Source organism: Gavia stellata, chromosome 10 (genome assembly GCF_030936135.1).
Source record: "Gavia stellata isolate bGavSte3 chromosome 10, bGavSte3.hap2, whole genome shotgun sequence".
Classification (NCBI taxonomy): Eukaryota; Metazoa; Chordata; class Aves; order Gaviiformes; family Gaviidae; genus Gavia; species Gavia stellata.
Window position 1 is genome coordinate 12580086 of NC_082603.1, and position 26402 is coordinate 12606487.

Consider the following 26402-nt stretch of genomic DNA (forward strand, 5'->3'; position numbering starts at 1 on the left):
GAAATAGCTATCAGTCCCTATGTTGCTTGCCAAATATCATTTTGTTGTATGCGTTAATGCTGACAACAGCAATTCAATTAACTTGATACGTTATCTATGCATAGTTTTAAAATAATGTTTGTGACTTTCTTTGCTCCATTCCAATATAAAACAGTTAGAGAAAGTGTAATTACTGTGTTTGGGTTTTTCCTCCTATCTTTTCCTTGGAATGGTTTGAAATAGCTAAACTTTTCTTTTACTGAAAGATGTCTTCTAGCCTCTAGATATATATATCATGAGTTTAAAACATTCTTGAAAGGTATCTGTGCTAAACCTCCAACAGAGAGATTTGGGCCACTCTTGAACTCCACCCGAGAAGCACAAATTGCAGGCTAGGGAGGTGTGATGGCTTAAACCATCTCTTACGCAGTGTTGGGATTTCCTGTGAAGAGTTAGTCAAGCAAGTGTAAGCATTCTCCAAGACCAGCTGCTAATGACATCATGGGGCCAAACCTGGGAGATACTAGTATGCTGGTGGAAAGCCAGACCATGATTTTTCTGCTCAGTCTGTAGAGTCCCCCTCTTTGTGCAGGCGAGGGGGAGACCACATGCCAGCTGTTTACGGTTGGTAGTTCTATATAAAGCAGGAGTGTACTCAAGTCAAAAGTCCCAAATAATAACGTATTTTCAAAGACAGTAGTTACTGCTTGTTTCTTTGTAAAGTATTAAAAATTCAGTGCTTGTTTAGCCTGAAGAATGCTCTAGTAGTTAGATTGGTTGTAATTTCATTCACTGCTTTTTCTGTCCAATTTCAATAGAAAGTGAAACCTGCAGTGAATGGTTTGCAGCAGGAAACAACGTTTGTGTGTTTCATAAAAAGGAAATAGGTATGAGTTAATGAGAAATGTTTACAAAATGCGTTAGAGAGCTTTTGCTTAACATGTTGGTGGTGGGGCTGGAGAGGTGTTTGCTAATGAATAATTGTGTTCTGCTTTTTTTCATTCTGACACAGTAATTGTGTTATGAATAAATGTCAGATGCACAGCTACTGCATGCCTTTGAAAAGGATGGATACTTGAAATAGTTTGGTAATGGAAAAATGTCAGAAGAGTATATTCCAACTTATAAATCTGAAGAGCTTGTATTGTTTGTAGGTGATTGAGATCATGAAGACTATCTTGCTGGGAAAATAAATGCATCCTTCTATGGAAACACTAAGTGTATTTAGGGAGATGGCTTTTTCTTTTGCTGAAAACATGTTACAGCAGAAATGCTGGATCTTAGGTTTTGGATCTTAAATGTTTTTAAACTCTTTTTTAACTGTGAAGCATGACATGAGATTTATCTGCAGAAGTTCTGTTAAATTGTTTGCATTTTCATGGCTTGCTTCATGAGATTTCGAAGTTGAAACATTGGTCGTTGAAAACTGAGGATTTCATTTCCAAAATAACCATTCAATAATTAAATAGTTCAGTGTCAAACTTTATCGTGAATGTATTAGCTGATTGGGAACCTGTTCAGAAACAGTTGTAAGTAATGACAGTTGCTAAATAGAAAGTAGTATTACAGAAGAAATTAAAATATTATCAGATAAAATTATTAAGAAAAATGAAATTAAATGACACACTTCAGCTAATGCTAACCTCTACAAGTAAATCAGTTCTTAGATGTCACCTGATTACAGTTTAAAACTGTAATATACCAGCATAGGTCTCAAGACCTGCCTGTAAAGAGCCTTTGATATGAAGTAGCAACATAGGTACACCGCACAATGCAGTGTGATGCTGAGGAAGCTGACGAAAGTATATTATTTGATTTTTTTTTTTAAGGTGCAATTCCGAGCATATTTTATGTGCAAATTTTAACCTTAATGAAATTCCCAAATTAAATATAGTTGCGTATTGGTCTGAATATATTTTTAACTGAAAGCCATTTTGTTCTGTGAACGTGTAAGGGACCCTTGGCAGGATTACTTAAGAAAACCATTTGAGGGCTAGTTCTCATAAATATATTTCATTCCCCCAAAATCAACTTTAAGATGCTGAAAGGTTTAAAGTGTTTCTAAAGTAGAACTGATTTGAGGAAAAATACATCAGTGACATTGTGCAAGCACATAATATGTTTCCTGCAGTGGCTAATTGACACTAGCTGAGTAATTCAGTGCACTACATAATCCAGTTTTTACCAAAATATGTAAATGACTTGAGGATTTACTGCCTGTGCCCTTGGCAGGGGAGTAGAGCAAAAAATTGAATGTAGGCCACTGGTGGGGTAGGGAGTTTTCCACAATTTCCCATTCAGCCTTCACTGGAGTAAGCTGTTGTCCAAAACTCACAGTGTGGTTTAAAGTGTCAAGCAGAGATGTTGTTGATTTCACAGTGACTCACTAGTACATTATGTAGCTTTTTCCTCCCCCAGTGCTAGGTGAGAAGAGAATAATCTTCCTGAGTGGTGTAAGGCATAGCAGTAGCTGTATGCCCTCTGACTGATACACCTGGGGAGTTGCTTCTGGTCTTGGGGAGATGACTAGGAGGTGGCATCACCCAGGGCCTCACAGAACATGACCCTTGGAGATTTGCAAAGAAAAACATGGCATTAGGAAAGGAAACAATGCCAAGCTTGTGGCAGCCGCTGTCCAAACAGTTGGCTCTACTTGTTGTCTGAACATTGTCACTACCAAAGTCCTGATAAGAGGGTGTAGTTTGCATGTGGTGTAATGATACCATACAATGTATTCTTGCCTTCAAAAGCAGTGGAACAAGGAGTGAGACCAAATTTCTTAAATTTTTTTTTTTTTTTTACTTGGAAGTTTTCCTTTTAAACGCTTTCTTCACTTGGATAGGTGATGATAGGAAACTTCATAGCTGTTTGAAACAAATGGCCAGCCAGGGATAGCTGTGCATGTTTCTCTTGAGATCACTTTATTTTGCATTTAAGATATTTACTTGGCTGTTGCAATTTCTTAGGATTTTATCGTATCTCTTGATCGCCACCAGTTTATGTGAAAAGTACAATATAGACACATCTTCTGATATTTAAACACTTGTGTATATGGCAGCCTCTCTTACAGCTTATTCTGGTATACTAAATATGGTTGAGTGACATAGTTCTGGGTTTATTTTGAGACTGAGTTTTAATGTGTTTTGATTTGGGGAGGGGGAGGACCTCCCTTAGTTTTTCAGCTAGCTAAAAAGAAAGGTTAAACAACCTGAGTACCCTACGTAGTGGATGGACACAGACAGTCTGTGTGATCTGTGGGAAACGATCTGGGAGTTGGAAACAAGCTTCGTTATGAGTCTTGAAGTATTAGCTCAGTGAAGTTAATGAAAGTTCTTAAACCACCTGATTAGAAATGTTGTCCCATTTTCTAAGTGGTGAGGTCTACATTTTTGTATATGTTAACTTGGAGGCTGCATGTTGACTGGATGTAAGATAGTTTTTCTACGTTGCATATTTTGTGGCAGAAAATGTTTGTTTAAAGGATGATTGTACCTTAATTAGAAAACAAACAGGTTTTTCCTGGCCAATTTAGTACAAGGTTGCTTTAAATCAGGATAAATACTTTTCATTTATATTAATATTGTTAACACACTTTAGTGTGTGGTTTGTGATTGAAAAAGTGGATTCTAGACAAGGCATCTTATTTTAAATAAATAAAAACCCCAATATTGTTTCACTTTCTACAGACATTTTCCTTATTAAAAAAAAAATGGAATGTGAATTCATTTTTTTTCAGAACATAGGAAAGACAAAGTGATTTTCGTCTATCTAGCAAGCATTAGATAATATCATCCAAAACTTAGTGAAAGAGCTCAAATACTAGGAACTGAAGCATAGCATGCACTTTGATTTTGAACTTTTACAGAGTAATTCACATTTACATTTTGTTTTCTTGATGGAGATTCGCCACCCACAAGTGGGTGGCATAAATATGGAATCTGTACGAGCCACAACGAGACTGATTTTTAATCTAGCCTTTGTATGTATTATGAATTAGATTAACCATCGGTTCAGCAGCCCTAAGCATGCCGATGCTGGATGCGGAGTTAAATGGGACTGCATGAGAACATTTCTATTCAAATAGTAGAGCTTTTAGATAGTTCCTTATGTCTGTTTCCCTTGTGGAAGTGAGTAGTTCACCTATGCCTTGAATAGTCTCCTAAACACTAAGAAAAGGTGCTACTTACAAACTGCATGTTAACAAAGCAGTAATTGTACCAAGTAGCAGCGCATGTCTTCCCCCATGGTACAAGTTTAGAAGTATGGGACACATACAGGATATCATGTTTTCATGCTTTCCTGTTTATAGCTTTGCTGGGATTTCTTAAAATTGGTTGGCTTTGAAGTTACATAGATGATATTTTATTGGTCCATATTAAAGCGAAAAGGAAGAGAGATGAGGGGTGAGATACAGGAAGGTGGTGAAGTGGGAGAGTAGAGACAGCAGACTGCTCTGACCACTCACTGCAGGCTCTGAACCGCAAAGCTGCCGGTTTCCTTCCTCCATGCTTAGCTTTTGGTCCTGGCCTGTGTTCTCCCTTGCTCTAGCCTTATACCTAAAGAACATAATCTGTATTACCATTTCTACTTAATTATGCTCTCATCACATAATGTTTAAACTGGTTTTCCCTAGTTAGTTACTGATTGCTCTTCATCGCTGCCTTCATCCTTTGCCTCTCATCACTTTGCTTTGCAGTCTGGCGTACGTCGCCCTCCTTAGAGTGTTTCTTGGGCCTTTTGCATTTCTGCAGTTTTGTTTTGTCTCTTGGTTTTTGCCAGGAGACGGGTCCTGTTACTCCTGTGCTTATTTAAATACATCTTCAAATTTTTCTGCCTACCAGATATGTACTCACTACTTGCAAGAGAAGAACTATAGCTCTGTTGGAAATCCTGCAATTCAGCTGCTTTTCCTCTTATATACTTGTTAGAACTTGAATATCAGGGTGTCTTCTCTCATTTTGGTCATGTAAAGAAGAAATTTTCAAGTATGGTTTTGTTTGCTTCCTCTTGCATCTGATTCAAAGCATATTTTTATATGTTGCATAGCACAGTGAGACCAGTCTTTGGTGTTGTCTGGCACAAGCAAACCTCTGGAAAAGAAAAAGAATTCTTAGCACTGATGTTCTGATAAAGTTTTATTTCCTCTGTCTAAACTGAAAAAAACCCCCAAAACTCCAGGAATGAAGCTGCAAAGAAGGAACTTACTATTTTGACACAAACAAATTGTTCAATAAAATAATTTTAAAATTTTAAAATTTGCAAGCCATAAAATATGTTTTCATTTATTTGGAATGACTCAAAAGGATGTTTTAACTCTGACCTGTAGATTTTTTCTTATAACCATGTTTCCCGCTCCTTATTTTTACAAATGTTGACATTAAAAAATAGTCAGTTTGGTATGCAGTAGAGGGGTCTTTAGGAGATACCGTTCATGTACTGGTGCCTGTAACAAATACTGATCAATGCACGCATATATGAACTGCTGTGATGTCTCAAGAGGTCAGAAATTTGGACTTATACCATATTTACTTCTCCTGAGTTTCTCAGGAGAAAGTTTACTAAATTCCAAGATGCAGTAACTGATTCCTCATTTAAAACTGAATTAGAGAATATTGAATCTGAGAGGAGGGTTTAGCTTTCTATTTCTAATCAAATCAGTACTCACAAATGTGACTGTGAAAACTACTGCTGGTGTTTAAATACACAAAACAAGGCTTGTGTCACAGAAAATAAGGCAATAAAAAGTACCTCAGTGATGGCACTTTTTAGAAGCCTGGATTATGAACTCCACAGGCTGATCAAGATCTTTCCAGAGAAAATGCTACATAGAGATATCAAGAGAGTCTTCTGCCAACACACACCTCTAGGCTGAACAGAGAGCGCAGTGCAAGGCAGGAAAGTGTAGCATGCTCTGCGGTATGTTCGTGCTTTTATGCTGCATTTCTGTTCATGTGTGTGTTTGCAGAGGCAGAGACTCCATGTAGTGCTGGCAGCCTGAGTTGTCTGAGGCATATAAAGGAAAAAAGGCATATAAAGGGAGGGAAAAGAATCTGAGCCGTTGTTAATGATGTACCAACTTCCCACGTGAAGTCAGTCTGCAAGGCCATTGTGGTGACTCGAGTTACTTAGATTCTCCCTTTGTGTGGAGGAGGCCACAGCTTAGCTGTTCAGACCCTTGAGTTATGATGGAAAGAAGACCCTGGCTTTTTTTGCTCATGCTGCTGATGTGAGTGAGTTCTGCTGTGGCAGCTTCTGCCAGCAAGGGCTGCCATTTTCTCTGCTCCTCTTACTGCTGTTTTGTTTAATTGCAGGTGTTTGGGCAGCGCTGGGAGGCAGGAGGTGTATGGGAGGGTGTCATCAAGTTTATGTATGTTACTGTTCAGGGCTAGTATGGTTTCAAATCTCTGCCTCGTTCAGGGGGGACAAATAGAGTGCTTAAGATAATATTTGCTCGTTTGTGTAGCAGCTAATTCGGATGCTGATGCATTGGTTTGTTTTTTTAATTTGGGCATCTGTGCCTAATAACATAGTGTGATGCTAAAAGACAGGTCTTCAGCTCCTACTGTTGAAGTAGATGGAGTAGGTGGAAGTAAGCCAACTGGGAATGTAGTCTGGATGTTCCTGGTTATGGCTAAGAGAAAAGATGTGCCTTATTTAGGAGAGTGAGTAAGAGTTAGTGAGCATAAGCATTTTTCTCCTTAGATATATTTTTTGGGAGGCATGAAAGATGCTTTATAGCATTACTCTGTTGAGAAAGAAAATCCAAAATGTTAAGGTATTTTCCAAGTGGTTTCCCAGAAATGGGAAATGAAGATGAATCCAGGTGCTGGTTTAGAGGCAGCTTTTTTCACGAGCATTTGAGAGAACATACGGCTTTTACCAAATACAACATAACGTAAACTCACATGGAAGTTGAGCTGCTTTCTATGCTAAGTCATGAGATAATTTTAAAAACTTTTTCAGTCCCCTAATGTAATGAAAAATATACTCATTAATAAGTAGTAGCTAGTAGGTGAAGGTACTCAAAATTACTAATATTAGATCTTGTTCAGCTATTTGTGTGCATGTTGAAAACAATTTGCTCAGACACAGTGAAGTTGGTCATTCACGTAGGTATGGTATCAAAGTAACTTGTGTTTCCTTGCATGTTTGCCAAGCGTAGAGCTCTGGGTGTGCAGTGGAATTCAGCTATAAATTTGTTTCGTAACGTTAGGTAAAATGTTAAAAATAAGGTCAGCATTCTCAAAAAAGTGTTGTGACTTGGTACCATTATATCAAAGCTGCTTGGCTGGTAGAAAGCAATCTGTCTCACAAGAGTGCCTCAGACCTTATCGTGGCTTTAAATTGATCCATATTAGTTCACTTGGCAGACTACATCCTTAAGGGAGAAATCCCCTTGCTGTGAAGCTTCTCGAAACCAGAGGAGCCTTGAACTAGCAAGGCAGTGAATCTGGACAGAAGCCCTTTTTCCTTGTCTGCTCTGTTGGATGTTAGTAAGTTGTAGCAGGCTTCTGAAGATGGAGGCCATGTGGTGCATGTTCTGAGTGTCACAGACAGTGGAAACGTAAGTAAATCAGTAATCAAAAATCCACTGAAAAATTCACCTTGTACTGTAGTAGCCTGGTGTTACATATGTAACACTAAATTTTGACTGAGAAACAGACCTTCATCTTAATATTACATAAATAGTTATTGTTTGTTGTAATGCAGGTCTTAAAAGCTTTTCTCCATAGTCTACAGTACAAGTGATATCAAAAAGTATTGTATAAGAGTGGTTTTAATGGTTGTGTTATTCTTGAACAGCAGTAATTAAAACTTTTCAGAAGTTAAATCTAACTTTAGAACAGATGCTGATGTCTGTGCCTTGTACTGAGCTGACCCACATACCTCACAAAATCTACATTGTGTGTGCTGTGCATGCTGTAGGCACCTCAGCTACAACAACAAACTAACAGTGTTAAAATAGCTAACAAAGAAGATTCATACATTGATATTTCTGTTCCTTTTTGTGGAAAACATGCAGCATCTTTTTTGGAAAAAAATTACCGTTGAGGGAACTGTGACTTTCTTTGTTCTCATTTTATATTTAATTTGCTTTTCAGGTTTGGTTTCAGTTTTGTTATCTTGCTTCCTAGTTTTTGAGATGACATTTTTGTCATCTCAAAACTCTTCAGAAGCTGACATTACTTTCCTAGAATGAGATTTCTCCTCTTCATACATCGCCTCACCCTCCCTCCTTCAACTTCCTTTCTCACATCTTTCTCCTGTTGATATCTCTCGTCTTTCCTAAAACTTCTCTCTGTCCAAACCTTCCAACTTCACTGCTGTCTGAAGATTACATTTCACAAATCTTCCTCAGTTAAGCGTTGCTGTATTTCACTGTTTTTGATGCAGTCTCATCCCTGAAGGTACTGTTTTTGGTATGAGTGCAGCAAGGGAATTTCTGTGCAGCTGGAAATATCTGTGAGCAGTAAAACTAGTGCTTGCCAAGTAAAAAGGGAACTATATTGAGGGTCACAATTTTAAGAAACATTACAGTTAGTGTGGGATAAAACTACAAGCACTAAGGCTTAACAGCTTCTTTGAAATTTTGGCATTGAGACTGTTTCAGTCACTTTGTTTAGCATTCATCAACTTGCATACATTTTAAATGATCTCTGCTTTAGATTTGAAGTTTGATATTAAAAAATGGAGAAGGTGGAGGCGTAACTGAAGTTAGGTTGCTGCTGAATATGGGCTATAACTTCAAAACATTTGCTTTCCAACCTGTGCTTATAGTGAAGTTCGTGAATTCTGTTGCTGACCTGAAGAAAGGTTTAGATATTTGAAATTCTTCCCCCCCCCAGGCAGTTGACCCATGAAAATTTAATTCTCTTTCCCACAAACATTGCCTTTCAATGAGACCATAATACCTACGACAAACTACTAGGACAATATTGGTATCACATAAGGTTTGTCTTTTCATATTGTATGTTAGATAAAACCAGAGTGCTTATACAAGGTCAGTTGATTGCAATATGTTTTTTTCCCAGTTTTATCTCCCCAAAATGAATTTGTGCATTGACTGCAAAAGCTGTGGGAGCCTGATATTCATAAAGCATGGCCTCTTCGGTAGCTTATTCTTGTCTAGGACAGAGAATAGTTTTCAGCATTACTCATGGTGTGTTACCTAGGTGCATCTGCTTGCCTGCAGTTGATCCTGCGTTCATTCACTGTTAGGCCTCTGCTGAGATTGACTGTAGTAGGACTAAATCACACTCTGGATATTGTGTTTGGTTTGGACACATTGTATTGGGCAGAAATGCCTAACTCAATTCATGTGAAGAGTTTCATTGAACTCTTATGTGCTACTGGTGTTTTTGTTATGAATAATTAGGACTGAAGTTGGCCTTAGATCAAGTTTTATAACCTATTACCAATCTGGGATGTGTTCAGTCCCATGCCCTTTCACAAATGCTTTTAAGCACAATTCCACACAAAATATTTGGAAATGCCTGTAAACCCTATAGAGTAAAAGTGACGTATAGTCCTAGGTACTCTAAGAGGTAATAGTAATGTCAGAAGTTACTGCTTCTCCTTTGCTCTGCTACCTTTGTCATGCCAACATACCTGTTGGTGTGGCGGAGCTGGGAAATAAGCAGAGGAGCTCATATGCCCTTTAGAATAACATTTTAAGAAATCAGTCCTTTCCCCTCTCTCTGCGTATCAGTTCTCTGATGTAATGTATGACACAACCATGCTAACAGTTGGGTTAGCACAGCTAAGACAGTAGTAAACTGAAGTGTAGGGCAGAAACAACTGCACGAAGAGCACAAGGCAGAGGACAGAAATTTCTGAAGTCAGTAGTGCTGGTGAAATCCCAAGAGACATCTTAATATTAAAGATAACGAAATGGCTAGTGATAGGTATCTGTGGTTTGCTCTTATTTATCACAGTATCTACATCTAAAATATATAGTATGATCCCTATCATGTACTTGAAGAACTCAAAATCTTTTTTTTAAATCTCCAGACAAGTGAAAACTGAAGAACCAAATCCCTGTCTGAAGGACGCCTCATATGAGCCACTAAACATTGTTAGATAGATTGTAAAGACATTTGATTCCGCTCTGCAGTTTAGGTCTGGTGCTGCAATTCTTAAATTAGTATCAGACATGTTGGCCGCTGTGCATCTTAAGATATTGATAAAACAGAAAAATAAAGCATTCTTCAAAACAATACTTAAAGCTTTTTCTTCCTGTAAGAGAAACAGAGTACCTGAAACCCCACAGCTGTATTCGAGCATCCATGAATAACATATGTCTTGTGTGTGTCTGTCTGCTCCGCGCCCCCCCCCCCCCCCCCCCCCCCATGACAGGGAGAGTTAAAGCAAATATTATTTTCCTTAACTAGAGGTGGCATCATGTCGTAGAGTGCCTGAGAAGTACCTCTTTTATATTTGGTAGGGGAGAAGGACTTGGGACGGTACGGACCAGGGACATAGAGTTGTTAAGAGATCTGGTTCGACTCTTTGTTTTTTACTAATGTGGGCATAACACCTAATGCAATGTTATGCCTGGTACAGAGGTGAAGAGTTTTTGATCTTCTGCAATTATTCTTGTGTTCACATTCTTTTGTATTTATTTTGCTTGTAAAACACAGAAGTATTTGAATACAATGTTAATAGGTGGCTGGCTTGGGAAAAAAATTGACCTAAATAAATGTGTGTTTTAAATAGAAATGAAAATTCAAAAAAGAAGTAATTTTAAATGAACTGCTCTTAAGTGTCTTTTTTGTCTGTCTTTTCTGTCTTCTTCCTGATCTTTTAGATGGTAAGCTCTCTGAGGTCTGGCTGGCTTAATTTTTTTTATAGGCAACATAACGACAGCATCAGCGTCAGTGCAAAGGAGAATATGATGTCAGTCATACACTGACTAGCACAGCAGTTGTATTTTGTAGGTTATTACCATTAAGTACAAATACATGACAAACATTTGGGGAAAAAAAAAAGAAAATAGAGAGGGATCTCACTTTCTCTTGGTTGTGCAGTAGCATTTTGGAAGTGCAGTATTCCTTCTGAGGGGAAAGATACATACATAGACAGTACAACCTGCAAGCTGCTGCATGTTCAAGGGAACAAAGCAAGAGAATAATGAAGCAGTAGCAAATAAAATTAGCAAGTTAGTTTCTCTCATTCATTTTGTAATTTTCAGTGTAAGGATCCAGCTCAAGGAGAATTAGGTACAAACATAATGAGAACATAAATCTCACTTTGTATTTTCTTTCACTACAGTAAGCGTAGTTATATCTTTTTATCTAAATGAACAGACTATTAGGGAGAAAACCAAACCACTGCTCTTACCAGGTTTCTTAATAGAAGTTGATAGTTTTGCCATTTCCATTGCAGGATGTCTTCCAAGTATAATTTTTTTCCTAATCCTGTATCAAAGGTGATGATTTTTAAAATAAGAGTGAAAGACAGTGAGAGTAAAAGTGAGTGATGCCATCCTGTGTACTGTGTATCTTTTTGTAGTGTTGCAATCCCTTGTCTCTTCAGGTACAGAAGAGATATCTTTAGAATGTGAGGCTTGAAGATAGCCTTGGGGTTTTGTAAGCCACTGTGAGTGAGTTGGAGGGTAATTGCATCAAAGAGAACAGCTCACTTCCCTTTGCACTGCCTGCTGTAGCAGGAGAAATTTTGTCCTCACAGAGAATGAGGGGACATACAGGGTGTGTTTACCCCTAATAAATATCGTTATCTTCAGTGATTGTGTACTGGAGTAAATTCAGTTCATGGTTCAAGTGTGAGTTGGTACCATTTAGCAAAGCTATGCTCTAGTTGAATTTAGAGTCAATGGTTAAAGTAAATTCAGAAAAGGGAGAAGTGTAGCAGTGACTGGTTCACTCAAGACAGGAAGAGAAAGATCTTCCTCTGCTTTTAGCAGAAGAGAGGAAGAAAAGCTCCATTGCGCAGTCTCCTCCAAATCTGTTTCTTGCTAATACAATAATTGACAAGGAATCGGTTTAAATATTAAAGTGAAATAATACAGTGGGAGTGAAGAAATCACATGTCACTTAAACTCTAGGACGTATACCTACAACAGTATTTGAGGCGCAATCAATAATGAATATGAAAACACTCATTTCCTTTTAAAACATTTGTATGCTAATTTTAGACATCCAAGGTCAAGAACACCCAAAATCTATACATAGTGTACAAACTGGTGGTTGCAGTTTAGCGAATTTACTTGTTCTTTTCAAACATGTAAAAATAGTTTTTTGAAGTCTGTTAAAGGACAGTGGCAAAAAAAAAGTAACTTTGAAAACCACACAGCATTGATTTATGTCCATTCCTATTAAAAAAAAAAATATGCCGGCCAAAGTCTGAACACCTTTGATAATCTCACTGTTAGGTCATTAAGGATTTTAAAATGGATGCTTACACTTGGGAAAAAATTAAGATTATATTAAAATGTGCTGTTTAAAATGCAGGAAAAACGTGGTTTTGTCCTTGATTGTTTAATGTTATAAGCTGTATGAAATATGGTTAAAAAAAAGTGTGGTATGATCAATAAGAGTGTTTACAAAGCATTGAAAGTGAGCACTTGAGCAAAGCTGAGTGATGCTGTTTGTCTGTATAGGTTATCCTTATAAAGTTTACTATGAAGGGAGCTGGAATGATTTAATAGCAGCTAGGTTTTGCAGTATTCCTAGGCATATCCTTATATTCCTTTTCCCTCCATGCAAAACCTGAAATGTAATAAATGTGCCAGAAGGAACAAAATCCTATTTCATTCTCAGTCTTTTACAAGGGTAGTATCCTTGAAGGCAGTCTGAACTCATGCTATTAGCTGCAGTGTTCAAGTGCTCTGTTCGTATCACAGCACTGCTTGAAGTAAGGTTGTCATTCTTTAAGCAATACCTTAAAAAAACAAACAAACAAACCCAGAAAACCTGCCAAAAACCAAAAAAAACCCCCAAACCTAAACCCCCTGAAGGTATAGTGAAGGCTGGAAGGTATTCATAGAACCAAACCCACCAGCTGCAGACAGGAAGCGGCTGCTAGAACTTCCCCCTGCCCCCCTGCTTGCTTTGGTGAGTCTCTCAGCCTTCTGGGCGAAATGAACCAAGGGATTAACAGGACTGTGCTGCTTGTGCAATTTGGACTTTCTCAGTTCCTTATAAGAACAGAACTGTCTAGGGAAGCTTTCATGCTTTTGGACTAGCAACTGTAGCTTAGTCACTGACCTGAAGTTTGAAAAAAAAAATGGGATTTTAAGCACAACTTTTGTTTAATATGTATACATTTGTGTCCATAATTTGATACTGATTATTAGACTTGCTCATTGTAGTCCTAATAATGTGGCATTGAGTTTTACAAATTCGTGGAGAGCATTCAGTTTTGCTTTTCTCTCTCTCTCTCTCTTTTTTTTTTGGTAAGTAAATATTTAGGAGTTGTGTGCAGTCCCATGTAGCTACATCTGCCAGTCCTGCTATTCGGGTTCAGGAATTTGTGTGATCAGAGGTATCACTCCTTATAAAAGGGTTAAAATGTTAAAAATGTTCAGTGTGTGAAAGGAGTGGAGGAGGGGTTTGGTTAGCGAGGAGTCCAACCTGCCCTTCGTATTGCTGGAAGCTACATTTATGCTTTTATTTTAACTCCTGTCCTAGAGAAAAACACTGTAGATACTTTATGTCTGTAATGTAAACATATGACATCAACTGTTGCTTGGTATAATTTAGAGATGTGAAAAGAAAACAACAACAGAACTCTTCAGTTTTGAGTATTTCTAACAATGTCAGATGTTTTATTTTTACTAAAAGGAGAAAATATGCCCAGCCTTAACCTGTCCTTCTGGACATCAGGTCATCTGTCGTCTTCTGTCTTTCAGAGTGGGTTTTTGAAATTACGTTCTTTTATCTCTCTGGCTCTGCTTGCCTTCCCGGTGCCAAACTGCCCTCCTCCCCACCTCACCTCTCCTTACCAGGCTTTGGAGAGGAGAAAATGTTGCATCTTTTATAGTTGTTGATTCCCCAGGGCTTCTGAAGTCTCAGCAGTTTGCATCTCTGTAGTTCGCTTATCTACAAAGAGAAAGAGGCAACACCCAGGAGGTTTTTTGTCTTGGCTATTTTTTTTTTTGTCGGGAGGAAGACTTTCCGGCCACTTTTTCCACAGTGAAGACACTGTGGAGACACTGGAGAAGATGGATACAAGATGAGACTTCCCTAGGGCAATGCGTGTATGGTAACCCCTGCCCAGGAGGGAAAGAGTGGAGGTTTGCATGCCCGGAGCCAGCCAGGCTTCCCCCCAGCAGCACGGCAGCACCTCTGAGGTCTCCTCTTGCAGCTGGGAGCTGGGGTTCCGTGTTCAGAGGAAACGCGAATGACTGCCAAAACCAGCTTTCACAGCAGTCGAGTTACCCTTGCTCCCCCTGCATAAAAGCATTTGGCACCTGGTTTCAAACTGTTTTTCAGAGTTGCTTGCAGGCTCCTGTCAGTCACAAAAACCTTGGCTCGGGGTTGTGAATTTCTCTGCTATGGTTCCCTGGGACATTTGGGCTGTTTTCCTTGCTGCTACTATACCAGCACTAAGCCTCGATGGGAAGGAGGATGGAGTAGTCCTCAGGTGTATTTCCTCAGGATGTAGTTCAGTGGAAATGGAAGAATGGACATGGACAACGAGAGATGCCAAAATTGAGGTAGCTGAAGGTGATGCCAGTGAGGAAACAGGCAGCATCCCGCAACTGGTGATTACCCCGGTGGAAAGTAAATTTATGACTTTCTTTTGGATTGCAGCTATCAGTGCTCTACACCTAAAGCTTGGATTTCATTATTTGAATGAGATGAAAATCAGTATTAAGCTATATGTGAAGCTTTGTGTAATCAAAACCAGGCTATTACATTTCTACCTGCTGGAGGCCTGCAGACTGTTGTGATCCTAAGGAAATGTTGGTGTGGGTGCCAAGGCTGTAAATCATCTTTCACATGTTTCTGTCTGTATGACTTTGACACTTCAGTGTATGCCATAGCAGTATTTAGTAGAGGCATATTTGCATAGCTGGTATTTGAAATTTACTGTTTGTTTTTAAAGGCCTCTTAGAGGTGCCATTATGTGAAATGAAGGGTTTGCTTTTGGGCCATCTCCCCCCCCCCCCCCCAAGTTTTCATTTATTTTGCCTTTTTTGAAAAGCCCTTATCCTTTCTCTGTCCCTAGAGGCTTGTGGTTTGATTAAAACTAACCTGAACCAACACAGAGTACTGACGCTTACGATACCGGAACAAGGCAGATGGAGAGAAAATGTTCAATTTCATTTACGAACACCCTTTACTTGGAATAATATGCTCATTAGATCAGCAGCTGTGTAATCACCCTGGAGTTGTCTGGCTACATGTCCTTTTCCACATCTGTCAGCCAAGTTAAATGCAAATGTAAATGTAACAGTTCCTAGAGGTCTTCTGGTTCAAAAGTTAATGCTGGATTATGGTAAAATACTAAGATATGTTCCTCCTCCCCGCTTTTTCTGTGCCAATGAAGTATTGATCCAGGGTTGTCCGGGGCCTGGTAAACTGCAGAGTAGCTGATAAACCTTCTTTCTTAATGTAAGTCATTTGAGAATATATTTATGTATAGCAGTTTCATCTTATTTCTGAGTGACAGAGATACAAAATGATGATTTATCTTTTTCTCTTTTCTCTTTTTCCCCCTCTCTCCAATCTGATGTATGAGTGAAAGCAGTTTAATGAAAACTCACTCAGCATGTGAGCATGAGTAGCAGTTCTGGCTTTGAAGTATCCTGAATACAAGATGCTTGGAGTTGGCCTCATGAGAGACTTACCCTAGTGATGTGGAGTGTATGTGTCTCTGTTTTCTCTAGGAGCATTGGATTTCTACTTACTTTAGCTTTTTGTTTTTCATAATCTGCCCAGAGCTCTGGGCAGTGCACGTATATATCCAGATAATTAATATGTGCACGTACATATTTCAAGACTCCCTACCTTTCAATACTTATGTGTATCTAAAAGTAGCATGTCAAAAAGTAGGTTGGTATTGGAAATATTTTTATTGGCAAATAACTGCTTTGTTATGCTAATCTGTTTCTGTGTATCTGCTAAATAAATTCGCTTTAAGGGAGGGAGTAAAGCTAAGTTTTCAACAAAATGCAACACTCCAAAAACTAAGCTAGATGCCCAGATTTTGAAAAAACGACTTGATATGTAATATGATTGTGAATTCTTGGTGACTTTTACTGTGTCTTAGAAAAACATGTCCTGATTTAACTGCATACATGGGAACAACTGCTTTGAAGATCGAACCCACAAGTGACTCTTTCTAGGTTTTATGGGCATAAACTATGAAGCTGTTGCATCAACATTTGTTGGTCACTTCAGGTTTTCAATTTAGGTAAATATCAGAAATATAAATATGGGCCTAGTCCCGACAGCAGCCGTCAATACCAAGAAAATGTTGCCTGTTTGGAGAGACAGTGAGTTGCCAAATGATTTACTTTTAAAATGTACTTTGTCTGTTCTTGAACTGCATGATTTGTTACGTTCTTTTTTAAGAAACAAGATTAAAAAGTGACCCCTGCCAAAATACTTAATAAAGTACATTTTAAACTCAGACAGACCGCTGCTCTGGAAAGAAGTAAAATAGTCCCTCTAGTGTACTGCTGCTGTAAGAATGCATAGGAATATCTGACGTGATCTACTGCAGAGTATGACTGCAGGAAACTACAATATAATGTTTCAGCAAGGGATATGAAAGTGCTTACATAAACTGGAGAGTCTGACCTACAACAGTAAGTTAAGTGAAACAATAATAAATACCAAGCCAAAAAAAATCTGCTGTTTGAGTAATTCATGAAGTAAAAAGTTAATGTGTAGTGTGAGACCGTTGCTCTTGCCAGCTGTGCCTGAAACATGAACGAGGAGCAGAGCCACTTGTCAGGACACAGGCTGAGGTGCGCTTCCTCTTGCAGGGCTGTAGATTTGACTTTCATGTCGTATTTTGCATAAACTGGCTGTATACTGAAAAATAAACTTGGATGTTCACATCTTCTTGAAACGAGTGCGACTTTGATGTGACTTCTAAAGAGTTGCTTAACCTTTGTCTGACGGCATTAGTCAGTGCAAAGGAGCTCTATTGAGGTGGGTGCAGGTGGGGCTTCCTTTTATGCCTGAAAGTCTCTTGCTAACATCTCCCAATTTCAGGTTGGCTGCAGGACAGTCATAGAGTTACTGTGCTTTGCAGTGTGAAGGGATATAGTCATTGCAGGATGTTTTGGAATAGAAATGTTTCTTTTTTTCACGTGTCCTAGCTAGCCAGAACATAAATACAAATCTTTACTCCGTATCTAGTTTTCACTGCCTGTTCTTGATGATAACGTGTGTGCAAAGGCCCTGCAACCCTTTGTACAGTTGTTTGTTGCAGAGCAGTGCCAGCCATAGAAGCCCCGTTCTGGACTTTGTACAAGCAAGGAGGGGTACTTTTACACTTCAGCTGAGATCCAGTGTAGCCTCATTCAGAGGTACAGGAGCATCTGTCGCTGTCCTTGCTGGGGAAGAGAACTGGGCAATCATTTTGGGTTAAATGGGTAAAATGGATTAAAGGTCAGCTGAAAGGAAGAGAGCAATGCAAAAAAAGCACATGAAAAGCACTAAATTGCATGTTATGGACTTTCATGTGTATGGTACACTGTAATTTTGGAGTTCAGAATTGCACTACATTATAGCTTCCCTCACGTCAACTGTATAGGGCTTCAAACTAGAACTGTTCTGAAAACCTCCTGAGTCTTCCTTTGTCAGTTTGTTGAAAATCAGACGTTTTGCTGGGTTTAGTTTGATTGCTTTTATGAATATCTATTGAAACTCCTGATTGTTTTTCTGACAACTCAGCCTATACATAACTGCAACATTCCCCATGGACCTAGAAATTCGGGAACTCCTAAGAGTTCCTGCAGTGGCTCAGAACCAAAGAACTGAAACTTCAGGTGAAAGGAGAATCGTAATTTGCCCCAATTCGTGTTCGAGCAAATACATTTACACGTATGTGATGTTGAAATAGTGTGTTGACCAGAAGTGGTAGTTTCACGTACGATTACTTGTGTAAGTATTCCTGACATTTTCTCAGAATTGTTTAAGGAAACCACAGCAGCAAGAACAAGGCTGCTCAGTAGAAACAGTTCTGTTTCTTGACAGAATGCTGTTTTAAGTTGTGCTTTAATAGGAGCAGTCAGTGGACGAGTATTACCTTTTATTTTGTGGAAGTTATGTCTGTTTTCAGTTATGTATTTTAATCTTAAATACACACTGGGATGGTTAATGGTCTTCAGTTCTTAATTGTTTTGTTCTGAAATAAAAAAATAGTAATGTCTGCCCATTACCTTTCCCCTTTTGTGAAGCCAGCGTGGCCACGCTTTATCATGTACTTCTGGAGAACACAGGGTGTCTCTGAGATAATGACAGCTGTTCTCATGATTACCATTTTCTTCTTAGCGGATTATCCAGTGTTCAGTTTTTGACAGAAATCTGCCTTTTGGCTTCCTAGCATGCTAGTTTGCTCTTCCCGCAGTACCAGACCTTCTCTGTTCTACAAGCAGTGAAAACTACTAGTAGTCTTATGTTTTCTCTAGCCATGTAGTTCCTTTCCCTCTCCTTTTCTCTGTGTGCATGTTCTCATAAACGCTTTCCTGGCTTCCTCAGTGTATGTGGGTTTTTTATTTTTTTTCCCCTTTTTTTCCCCCGCTCCCTTAAATAAAGGTTTCACATCAGTTCCTGAAAAAGTTTTTCTAGTCCTCTTAATTTGTAAGCCTTGCTTTTGTTTATGTGTGTTTGTTTGTTTGATAGCAGTGAAATGTAATTTGGTGGTACATTTTGGGAATAACATTTGCTAGTTATTTTCCGAAAATTCATAATTTTTTTTTTGGTACAGATATTTTTCATGTTAACTTGAAGCAACCATAGTTAGCTGTAAAGAGTAAGCCATACTTCTGCTGGGGTTGATTATGCTACGTAAGGGAGAATCCCTCTAAGGAAAAGGGTTTGCGTGGGTGGAGTAGTTTGCAAAGATTTTCTGTGTGCTGGGAAATAACGTGTTGAAACAGGAAAGGGATATTTAGTTCACCAGACTTGCCCCCCCCGTTTCGATAATCGTTAAACCTCTTTTCCTGTGCTTTTGCCAATCAATGTTCACCCATCTGTTAGGACAGATAATTTTGTGAGCTATTGAATTTGCGGTTAACTTCCCACAATGTCTTTTCTCATGCGGCTTAGCAGTCCTTGCAGTCCTGCACTGGGATTCTTGCAGGTGTGCAGAGGCAGGTTCTTGTCTGGTACAGAAACCAGAACTCCCCTGCAACAGCAAGACTTTTTAAGGGAGTCTTTCTTCCTTTTTGACCTTTTGACTAATGTGAAATAGTTTTTTAATTAGCTTTATGGTTTATTCAATCAAATTTTATTCACAATTTCCAAAACTTACTGTAGAGGCTGCATTGCAGTTCTTCTGTTCATAGGGGAGTTAATGTGCCTGCACCTTTGATTATGTTCCTAGCATATTTATTTGTTTTTATTATTCTTTGACTTTTCTGTAAGGCAAAACCAGATTTTCGGTGACATTAATTTTCACAGCAGCTTAAATGAACTCAAAATATTCCTTTCACAGGAGTAGTATAACTTAGTTCATTCTGAATTTTGCTCATCTGCATATGGGACCTGATTCACTTTGGAGGCTTTGTAACTTCAGTTTAAGCTCTGTAGTTAGTGATTATTCTCTGTGGTTTTTACTTTGTCATTCTCCTGTGTAAACATGTCGTTGTCCTTCCTTTGGGAGACGTACTTTTAACTCTGTGTTTTATGGTCAGGTTAGTCTTGTAATTGGAACTTCAAAACCAAACAATTTTAACTTGTAGAGATTATTCCCACATGCCCATGGAATGTAGAATTGCTGTTCTGAATTTTGATACTACCGATAAAAACCTTCTTGGAAATTTCACTTCAGCTTAATATGGACTTTAAGTTGTAAAGACCCAACCTGAAACTTCTGGGAAGTTCAGGGAGACCTTGTCATTGGAAGTACGAAAATTCTGACAGGGTGTCATTTTGGCTCTTTTTCTCTCTCTAGCAACTAAGACTTGCCAATCTGATAGTGCTCAAAATAAGAGAAAATATTTATGACAGAGAGGACGTGTTAGGCAGAGAACAAGTTGGTCTTGTATTATTACAGTTGACACCAAAATAAGTCCCTGTATGTGACCATATGTACATGTATTCTGCCCTCCCTAATGTTCTCCCTCTCTTATTGTATAACCTTGAGTGCTGAAAGGAGGTATTTTCTTAGAATGAGATCTTCCAGACTGCTGCCATCTTCTAAAAATAAACAAAGTTTACGGGCTCAAATGTGCAGCTTCTGTAACTGTTTGGCTAGTAAGAGCTGACCTTTCCTTTGCAAGCCAGTCCTGAAAAGGTGGCTTTCTGCTCACTTGGCATTTGGCTCCCTCTTCTGGCCAGTGCTTGGAAAAGCGCGAATTAATACTTTTGGATTTTCTTTCTGGAGCTACAATTAAAAAAAAATAATTCAGTGCAGTCTGTAAGATACAATTTGATTACAGTTGCATCCAGGTCCAACTGCAAATTGAATGTCTAATTTGTGACATATATGACCTTTTTTAAAATCCATTTAAATTGGTTTTTACTTGTGCTAAAACTTGTAAATAAGAGATGTCCCTTTTCCTCTCTTTGTGCTCCCATCACATCCCCCAGTACAAAAGCACTGAAGACCAGCTCATGGGAAATCCGTGGAGGTTCAGTGCAGTCAGTGTTTGGCATAGCCAGATTCTGTGTCTGTTTATATCATTCGATGGGAAATGGTGTTGCTGATAGTTAAACAATAGAGAACAAAATATTTTATTGCTTCTGTTCTACAACTGATCATAGTTTCTGTTTCCTCCTTCTCCAGGTGATAGAAACACTTTCAAAACTTTCTCGCACTCCTATTGCAATAGGCACAGGAATAAGGTATGTTGTTGCCCTAGTGAATAGTGGGAATAATGCCTCTTGCATGATGCTCCTTTGAAGAGTTGTTAGAGGCAGTATAGTCAGTGTTCCCCAGTAAAAACTTCTCTCTGGTTGTAAACCAAATTGTCCAGTGGACAGCTGACCAAGGCTTTGGACTTCCGAGGAGCTCCGAAGGCTGTCTTCTACCTCTGGTACACTTAATGAAGTGCCTGAACTACATTTACTTCTCGTACTGAAACAAGAGGTGAACAAATGAGCAAATAGTATCACAGAACTCGTGTGGTAATTGTGACACACGGATTGTAAGGCAGGCTGATGCATTGCTGATCTATGTAAAGACAAATGGGTTGTCTCTTCTTTCTCCCTTCTGAAAATCAGCAAAACTGCCAAGTTTGTGAGAGTCTCATTTTCAAAAAGAAACCAAAAAACCACGACCAGACCTAACTTTGTGAACTGTAATCGTGGGCTGTGAAAGACTTCATGCTTTGGTGTTCTCCATCCTTTTGATTCAGCAGTCTTATATATGAATGGATGATGTTTTTGACGCAGACAAAATTCCTTAGCCAGTCCTGTAATCCATGTCCTGTGCTAAAAAGAGTAATTAATATTCTTAGTTGAAAAACTGATTATGATGTGTATTAGTGGTGATTTATAACAACCACATCCAGTAGGGTTTTTTATTCTGTTAAGTATTAATTCATATATAGAAGTCTAAATACATGTATACTGTTCATCAGAGAAAGAAGGGAATGTACAAACACATTAACATACAGTAATCAGTGTGAAAATTTTAGAAACCAAACAAAAACCCACTATGTGACTGGACTACTGCTGTCTATAATTCATGCTATTTTTCTTTCTATAGGCCCTTCCCTACAGAAGAAAGCGTTGATGATGAAGATGTCTACAAAGGTCTTCCTGATTTAATAGAGTATGTTGTAAATCTTTAGTTAAATTAAAAGATTTTGGCTTTCAGTTGCATGCTATTACTTATATGATGTTATAGAACACATACTTTTAATAAGAATGGGATATTTATTTAATTTAAAAAGATTTTGTTAGCCATTATGCTGACCAGGAAGAATTAATTATGAAGGCTTATCTGAATGATTGTAATACATTTGTATATGTAAGGAAGCATGTTTCATAGAGGGTGCTGGTAGCAAAGTAGATCAAGAATGCATTTTTTTAATTATCCGTCTGTACTATGAGAATGCTTTAATAGAATTACAGTATCAGTTGTAAGGGAATCAAGGAAATTGTCTTGAACTTGCAAAGAAAATGCGTGTTTGGATCATAATTCAAGTGGGTCGTTTCCCTGAAGTCAATGAAATTCTTCATACGAGTGCATTTACCTCTCTGAGTAAGTGTTTGCAGGAATATTAATTATTGCCAATTTTCACATTGGCTTTGAAGTACAAGTAAGGTAGATATGAACATACTGTATAGTATTGAATGGTAGACTGCAGCTTTATTTTGCAGACTGAGAGAAATACACAAAAATTGTCAGGAAGAACTACTCTTGTATCCTATGGCTAGGATCTTTCATGATCCGTTAGGAATCATGTTGCACAAGAGCTTACTGTCCCAATGCTCAAAGTTCACCATAGCTCACCTTGCTAGTGCCTATCTGGCTGTATCTTGGCTCTGGCCACATTGTATGTCACTCGCTGTGATGTGGTGAAGTAGCTGCCATTCACACGGTGGATTTGTTTCTTTACTGCCTATAAAGAAGGGAAATTCCACCATGGTTGGCATTGCTTGAATTATCACCTTCCCTGCAAAGCTCTGCCTTGTCTCCTGCAGCTGACTGGCTGTCTCACAGATAGCTGCTTTTCACTCTGTGTAGCTGAATGTGCAGAAGGTAGGAGTTGCAGTCTCCTCTGAGACCCAGGTGGGCTAGAGGTGATGTCCTCATCTGTTAGATGTGGTGGCATTAGCACTGTTTGAAAATAGTATTTCTATCCGTTCTTAAATAGGTGTCTAAATTCAGTACTGGGAGACAGTCTTTAATTAAAAAAAAAAGTTAACAAATCATACCAAAGAAATTGAGATTCATAGCTCTTCTTTTGCATCAAATTACAAATATTATTCACTGAAATTTCACAGTTACATGCTGTCTCAGTTGTGGAGGAAGCAATTCAAGAAGTGCTCTCTTCATAAGAAACAAAAATGCCAGTGAATGATGCAAATGGCCCACATTTTTTAGTTTATCTTAATTAGTAAGTGTATTTGACTAAAATTAATCTAATTGTCCTTGAGTTTAAATGGTGTCTAGGGAATTTAGAATGAATTTAAGGCTTTCTGTCAGAAAGAGCTGTCGTAGTTAAATGTTTCTATCCTTGCTCTGCCTTTTTGACAGCTTTTGTTCCCTGGAGCATAGATGGTAAAATGGAGTGTATGTGTGCTGCATCTGACGCAGCTGCTAGTGTTTAATGTGAAATGCTAGCACAGCATCATCACTGGTGCAGGCTGCTGAAATGTTAGACTAACCTGGAGCACCTGAGCTTTCTAGCTCTCCTGGGGCATGGTATCTGTTGGAAAAGGAAGGGATGTGAGCAATTTCTGTCTGCTGTTGAATCCCCCAAATATTTTTTTTTTAATCATTCCACCTATTGAAACATCTAACGCCTGCTTACTTTATCCTTCTGATGTCCTTGATTAAAACAACAACAAAAAAGATGATACATATTTAATGAGAAATAAAAAAATCACTTGGTTTCTGTATATAGTCCTGACTATAGACATAGTGATTTTTGTCTGGCATTTCCAAGTAGTCTGTGTGGCGGCTGTGTTGGTAGCAATGCTCATTCATTTTGATTACTTTGAAATCTTTAGTCTCTGCCAGTAGAGCTTTTGATGTCCTGTTCTTGAGTATTGACCATCCACTTACAGAAATGGTCATCCTTCCCAGTTCTAGTGGACTGATCCTCAATTTGTTTTTTACTCTGTAGGATTTCAGTGTTGTCTTCCAACAACAAAAATCTCAAAGTTATCAGGATATCTGATCAAGTCTCTGTATTGTTATGGCTGGACTACTTTCAATATCTTTTAGAGTTCTTTTGTAGACATATCCTAAGAAATACGACTGAAAGAGATACGGGCTTGATATGGTCCTAGTGCAAAGTAGGCAAAACTCCAGCAGGACTGACTCTAATGAAGCTGAATCGCCTGATGGTAGAGTTGAGCATTGACTTTATGTTGAGGTATTTCTGTAGTCTCGGTAATAGGAGGACACTTCTTGTGCATTCTCTGTTTTGGTGGACTGTCTGATTTTCAGTTTGAAAGGTTGCTTTTTCATTTTTGGGTAGCTGAAGGTTGCCATGAGGTGATCAAGATACTGGCTTATGGTGTGGAGGTACAGACTCTCAGCTGCTGGCTCTGCAGTCTTCAGTGTATTTTACCCCAGATAAACTTTTCTTTCAGCAGGAAGGGTACCCGTACCAGTGACTCACATCCCAGTGCAGTGGGATGCCAGGCAGTAAGGAGAGGCAGCTCCTCTTCACTAGATGTGGTGGAAAAAGGGACGAAGAGAAGAGAACAGCTGGACAGTACCTCATGACAAGTTGCTTTTGGTTCCTGGTTTAGTTCCTGTGTGGTTCTAAATTCATGCATTCTTCGGTGTTGTGTTGATTTCATACAATCAAATTTTAAATGCGTTGAGGAAAGAAAATTAATGGACTTAATTTCCCTTAATGAGTTCTTGTCATTAGATAGTTCTATTAATCTGTTTGCTTACTGTAGAAATCTTTTCTTATGAGGAGTGGTCCCTTGCAGAGTTGATGGCAATTCGCCTATGCTGCACAGCTTTTTTTTAATTGTCTTTTCCTTTTTCCTTTCAGTGAAACTGGTGTTGATGAAGATGAGGAGTTGTACGATTGCGTCTATGGAGAAGATGAAGGTGGGGAGGTTTATGAAGACCTAATGAAAGATGAAGCAGCACAGCAACCTGTATGTTTTCCAATTCCTAGCTATTTTTGAACAATAGCAGTTATATTTTTGAAAGTTAATATTTGTGAAATTATCTCTTTATAGCTAGTTTCACTGAAACTTCACTCAGTTGCATCTCAGTTGTTGTCATGTGCAGTGCATATCTCCTATGTAAGACGTCGCAGGCTTTTTTTGTGAAACGCTGTTGTTTCAGCCATAATTTGGACAACTAATCTAACAAGGATAACTGATAACTGTTTTCATACCAATGAAATTCCTGCTTATTCAACCACGTAGGTTTTTGTTGATCATTAGGTTGGTCTTGCTGAGAATGGGATAAGTAGCTTATTTACTTTATCATATAAAAGTACCATGGTCAGTTTTCAAAACTGTCTTGGAAAAAATCTACACTTAGGCAATAAAATTTACTTGCTAAATGGGAGAAACCCTAATGTACCTGCCTGCCTTTCCTCAGAGATGTGCTTTCTGATCTGGAAAACGTTAGTCTGTGGCCATGACAGGATATGTTTTTTTAGGACAGTCGTTTTCCTCGTCTGTATTGACAGGAGGCTATATTATGCTTCCTGTTATCTTAAGTTGGAAACTTGCTTCTACTTTTCCAAATTGTTTTTTAGTAATATAGTTACATGAAGAAGTCTAAAGATTTCATTTTTTTCTTTTCACACCTTGTGTATCTTTTCAGTACAATTACTGTAAAAGCAGAGAACACAAATCACAGTAGGTGATTCCCTAAAGTCACCACTATCTTGTCTTTGGGAAGATTATTGCCTTGTTTTAATCTCTGTTGTTTTGAGTGTGACAATATTGTTTTCAAGCCTGTTTTTCTGTTAATACAAAATTCTACAGGTAATGCATATAAATTAAGGATGAGATAAGCAGAAAGTTATGTTAGTTTTTCACATTTTGCTTAATTTTGTTTACCTCTTAAATTTTAGGTCATGCAATGAAAACCAAATAAAAAATTCGGTTGAAGAAACACTTTTATATCTAATGAAGTCACGTTCACTTGCAGGCAGGATGTTTCAGAAAAGTGTTTGAATCATAGGAAATCTTTACGGCGATCTTGTTTTGAGTTTTTATTTTATACTGAAACTCAAAATGCGTTAAGTTCTGGGTTTCACATAATGAGTGTGGGTGGCTTTTTTTTTTTTCTTCAACCGTAACAGTTGGTAATCTCTGGCAGTTGGTACTGTGTAAACTTTCTCTGATTCTTTCTTTCCTGTTGTAAATGTCACTCTCGTATATCCGTGTTTCTAGCAAATCATTAATATAGCAATCGAACTTTCACATTCTAATTTTAGCCTAGATACTTCGGCTTGAACAGACTTGTATTTGTTTGTTATAGAAAGTAAATGAAAATTGAAAACATGGTACAGCAAAATATTTTTTCTGCAACATGCAGTGAGTGGAGACATTACAATTGTTTTGCTGTGACAGCTTTCTGGAATGTGGTAATTATTTCTGGTTTGTGATAATTTCCTC

General features: G+C 38.3%; 1 protein-coding gene across 2 annotated transcripts in view; it reads left to right on the forward strand.

The window, feature by feature from the left end:
* The window catches only part of VAV3 (vav guanine nucleotide exchange factor 3), a 172925-nt gene that overhangs the window by 42617 nt on the left and 103906 nt on the right, over positions 1-26402 (forward strand). For both annotated transcript variants that reach the window (XM_059821822.1, XM_059821821.1), the window contains exons 3-5: positions 20911-20969; positions 21835-21900; positions 24812-24920. In XM_059821822.1, the coding sequence (XP_059677805.1) occupies positions 20911-20969; positions 21835-21900; positions 24812-24920 (234 nt within the window). The remainder of the gene's footprint in view (positions 1-20910; positions 20970-21834; positions 21901-24811; positions 24921-26402) is intronic.